The following is a 3,370-nucleotide window of genomic DNA, read 5'->3' as shown; positions in this document are numbered from 1 at the left end:
GGGGGAGGGGGGTGTCACCAGGAGGCAGGATTTGGTGAAATGTAGGTGAAATTCAGGTGCAATGGGCTGGATTAGGTAAAGGGAGGCAGCTCAGTCGGGAACAGGGGGAGGAGAGGAGGCAGGTGGGGCACAGGATCCTCAGGAAGAACAGGTTGGGCAGAGAAGCTGTGGCTGCCCCTGGATCCCTGGGAGTGTCCCAGGCCAGGTTGGACGGGGCTTGGAGCACCCTGAGCTGGTGGAAGGTTTCCCTGCCCATGGCAGGGGTGGCACTGGATGGGCTTGGAGGTTCCTCCCAACCCAAACCAGTCTGGGATTCTGTGGTTCTGGGATGGTCCCTGACAGCTTCATGTTGAGGTCTCTGAACCACCCAGTTGTGCTGGTATTTCCAGGTGTCCTGTGCCAGCCCCTCTCTCTGTGACAGCTCTGTGCTGTGCTCACACACACCCTGATCACACTGATTAACTGAACCCTTCACTCACCAGAAGAGACAATCAGGTTTGTTTGACAGGAGCTGTTTCCTGCAGGCCTCGCTGATTGCCATAATTTAATTTGGCTCCAATCCTTTAATTCTTTATTGACCAAATCTCCCATTAACATCTCGGGCTCTCTGCTGGGCATTGACGTCAGGGGAACGATTGGCAGCTCAGCACCTCAGCCCCAGTCACCCAGGGGAAGGGCCTGCAGCTCCCCAGCATTCCAGGCCTCCTGGAAGTCTGGCAGAACTTGCCAAAGACCTCCTTGGACACTTGGAGATGATTTTTCCCTCATGCAAAGTCACTCGGCCTCAGGAATCACCTCGACCTGCAGCCCTTCTGTGTCAGGAGATCAGGGGACAATCCCAGCCCTTCTTCAGGAGAGCCTTGGGGGTGGCTCAGACGTGGGAGGGCAGCCAGGGCTCTCCCTCACCCATCCACAGTGCTCAGTGTCACCAAGGGAGACTGTCCAGAGGTCCCTCAGGTGCTCACTGGTGGCTCAGAGCTCCCCAAAGGTCAGAGCTGCCCCTTCCTGCCAACCCAACACCATCTGGAGGGTGGGCAGGCCCTGGCACAGGTTGGGCAGAGAAGCTGTGGCTGCCCCTGGATCCCTGGAAGTGTCCCAGGCCAGGTTGGACGGGGCTTGGAGCAGCCTGGGCTGGTGGAAGGTGTCCCTGCCCATGGCAGGGGTGGCACTGGATGGGGTTTAAGATCCTTTTCAACCCATTCTATGACTCCCTGAAATCAGAGGGGCTGGGAGCAGAGGCAGAAGGGAAAGTGGCCCCATGCAGCCCATGGGACAGTCAGGACTGTCCAGTGAGGTGTCCCCTTGAGGGCACTGACCACAGTACCATCCCAAAGCCTGGCTGTAGATAACAGGTTATGAAAGCATCTCCCAAAATAAACAGCAAAATTCCGTGGTGCTGGAGGCCTGCTGTGGGTACAGGTTTGTGGTCACACCAGTGGCAGCCAAAATCCCGATGTTGCTGTCACTGTTGCAGGGAGATGTAGCCTGGCCCCCCATGCCATGTCAACACCCAACCAATCCACCACCAGCCCTCGGCCCTTTCTCCTGACGGGCATCCCTGACCTGGAAGCTCTCCACGTGTGGATTTCCATCCCGTTCTGCATCACCTACGTCACGGCCGTGCTGGGGAACGGCCTGGTGCTGCTGGCCGTGAGCCTGGACAGGAGCCTCCACGAGCCCATGTACTATTTCATCGCCATGCTGGCCGGCATCGACCTCACCTTCTCCACTGCCGTGGTCCCCAAAATGCTGGGCGTGTTCTGGTGGGGGTCCAGGGAGATTGGCTTCGAGGCCTGCTTTGTGCAGATGTTCTTCATCCACACGTCCACGGCGGTGGAGTCCGGGGTGCTGCTGGCCATGTCCCTGGACCGGTACGTGGCCATCTGCAGCCCCCTGAGGTACAGCAGCCTCCTGACGGGTGCCAGGGCCGGCCAGCTGGGCCTGCTGTGCCTGGCCAGGGGAGCTGCTGTGATGGCCCCCCTGATGTGCCTGCTCACCAGGCTGCCCTACTGCAGGGGCAGGGCGGTGCCCCACTCGTACTGCGAGCACATGGCCGTGGCGGGGCTGGCCTGTGCCGACCCTGCCCCCGGCCACCGCTACAGCCTGGCCGTGGCCACGCTGCTGGTGGGCACAGACTCTGCCTTCATCGCCTTCTCCTACGCCAGGATCCTCAGGGCCGTGGGGAGCCTGCCGTCCCGAGAGGCTCGAGCCAAGGCCCTCACCACCTGCGGGTCCCACGTTTTCATCATCCTGATCTTTTACGTGGGGGGCCTCCTCTCCATGTATCTGCAGATGTTCCCTGTTGACCTGGCCCCCCACGTCCAAGTCCTGGTGGCCGACTTGTATCTGACGGTCCCTCCCATGCTCAACCCCCTCATTTATGGCATAAAGGTGAAGCAGATCCAGGAGGGGATCCTCAAAGTGCTGGGGCAGCTGGCAGGACCCGGGCTCACAGGCTGTTAAAGGCAGGTCAGAGGCTGAGGGAGGGAGGCACGGCCACAAAAAGAGTTCCCCCATCCCAGAACAGGTGGGAAGTTGAGAGCAAGGAGTTATCCCCCAGAAAAGTCCATCTCTGTTCTCTCTGGAAGGTAGGCCAGATGTCTGCTGGTGACATGGCAACAGCTTATGGACAGCAAACCCATGGGCAAGTGCAGGTGGAGCTAGGGAACTGCCCCTTGGGCCAATGCACTCCTCTCTTCCAACATATCACCTGGAAATCACAAACCACAGACTCGTTTGGGTTGGGAGGGACTTTAAAGATTGTCCAGTCTCCCTGCCATGGGCAGGGACACCTTCCACCAGCCCAGGGTGCTCCAAGCCCCGTCCAACCTGGCCTGGGACACTTCCAGGGATCCAGGGGCAGCCACAGCTTCTCTGCCCAACCTGTGCCAGGGCCTGCCCACCCTCCCAGCCAGCAATTTCTTCACAAAATGTAATGGAAATCTCTCCTCTTTCAATGTAAAGCCATTTCCCCTCGTCCTGTCACTGCCTGTCCATGTCATGTCCATGTCTCTCTCAAACTGGGGAGCCCAGCACTGGACCCAGAGCTCCAGGTGTGGCCTCTCCAGTGCTGAGCAGAGTGGAGGGATCACCCCCCTCCACCTGGCAGCAGTGCTGCTCCTGCTGCACCGTGGGACACCTTTGCTCATGGTCAGCCTGGCGTGCACCACGTCCTACTTTGCTGAGCTGTTTTTTCCAGGCAGGTGGTCTCCTGCTGGTTCCCCAGCCCTGGCAGGACTTTTCCTTCCCCTGGATGAACTCGTGAGGTTTCTGTTGGCCCATCCCACTGGTGCTGGTCAGGATGTGCCCTCCACATCCTGTGGTTTCTCCTGGAAAACTCCCAGTGCCTTGGCCAGAGCTCAGTGCAGTG

The 3,370-nt window shown here is 59.4% G+C and overlaps 1 protein-coding gene across 1 annotated transcript; it reads left to right on the top strand.

The window, feature by feature from the left end:
- Positions 1–1,491: 1,491 nt before the first annotated feature.
- LOC114072649 (olfactory receptor 52K2-like) lies at positions 1,492–2,527 on the top strand (the record flags this gene model as incomplete). The annotated part of the gene is given in 2 exon segments (XM_027910523.1): positions 1,492–2,441; positions 2,443–2,527. Coding segments are annotated over 2 exon segments (1,026 nt in total), but the record flags the coding sequence as incomplete, so codon positions are not given.
- Positions 2,528–3,370: the final 843 nt, after the last annotated feature.

Source organism: Empidonax traillii, unplaced genomic scaffold, assembly GCF_003031625.1.
Source record: "Empidonax traillii isolate 1590-97213 ecotype Southwest subspecies unplaced genomic scaffold, ASM303162v1 scaffold3663:size11733, whole genome shotgun sequence".
Taxonomy (NCBI): domain Eukaryota; kingdom Metazoa; phylum Chordata; class Aves; order Passeriformes; family Tyrannidae; genus Empidonax; species Empidonax traillii.
Note: the sequence above shows the minus strand (reverse complement) of the source record. Positions and strands in the feature narration are given on the sequence as shown.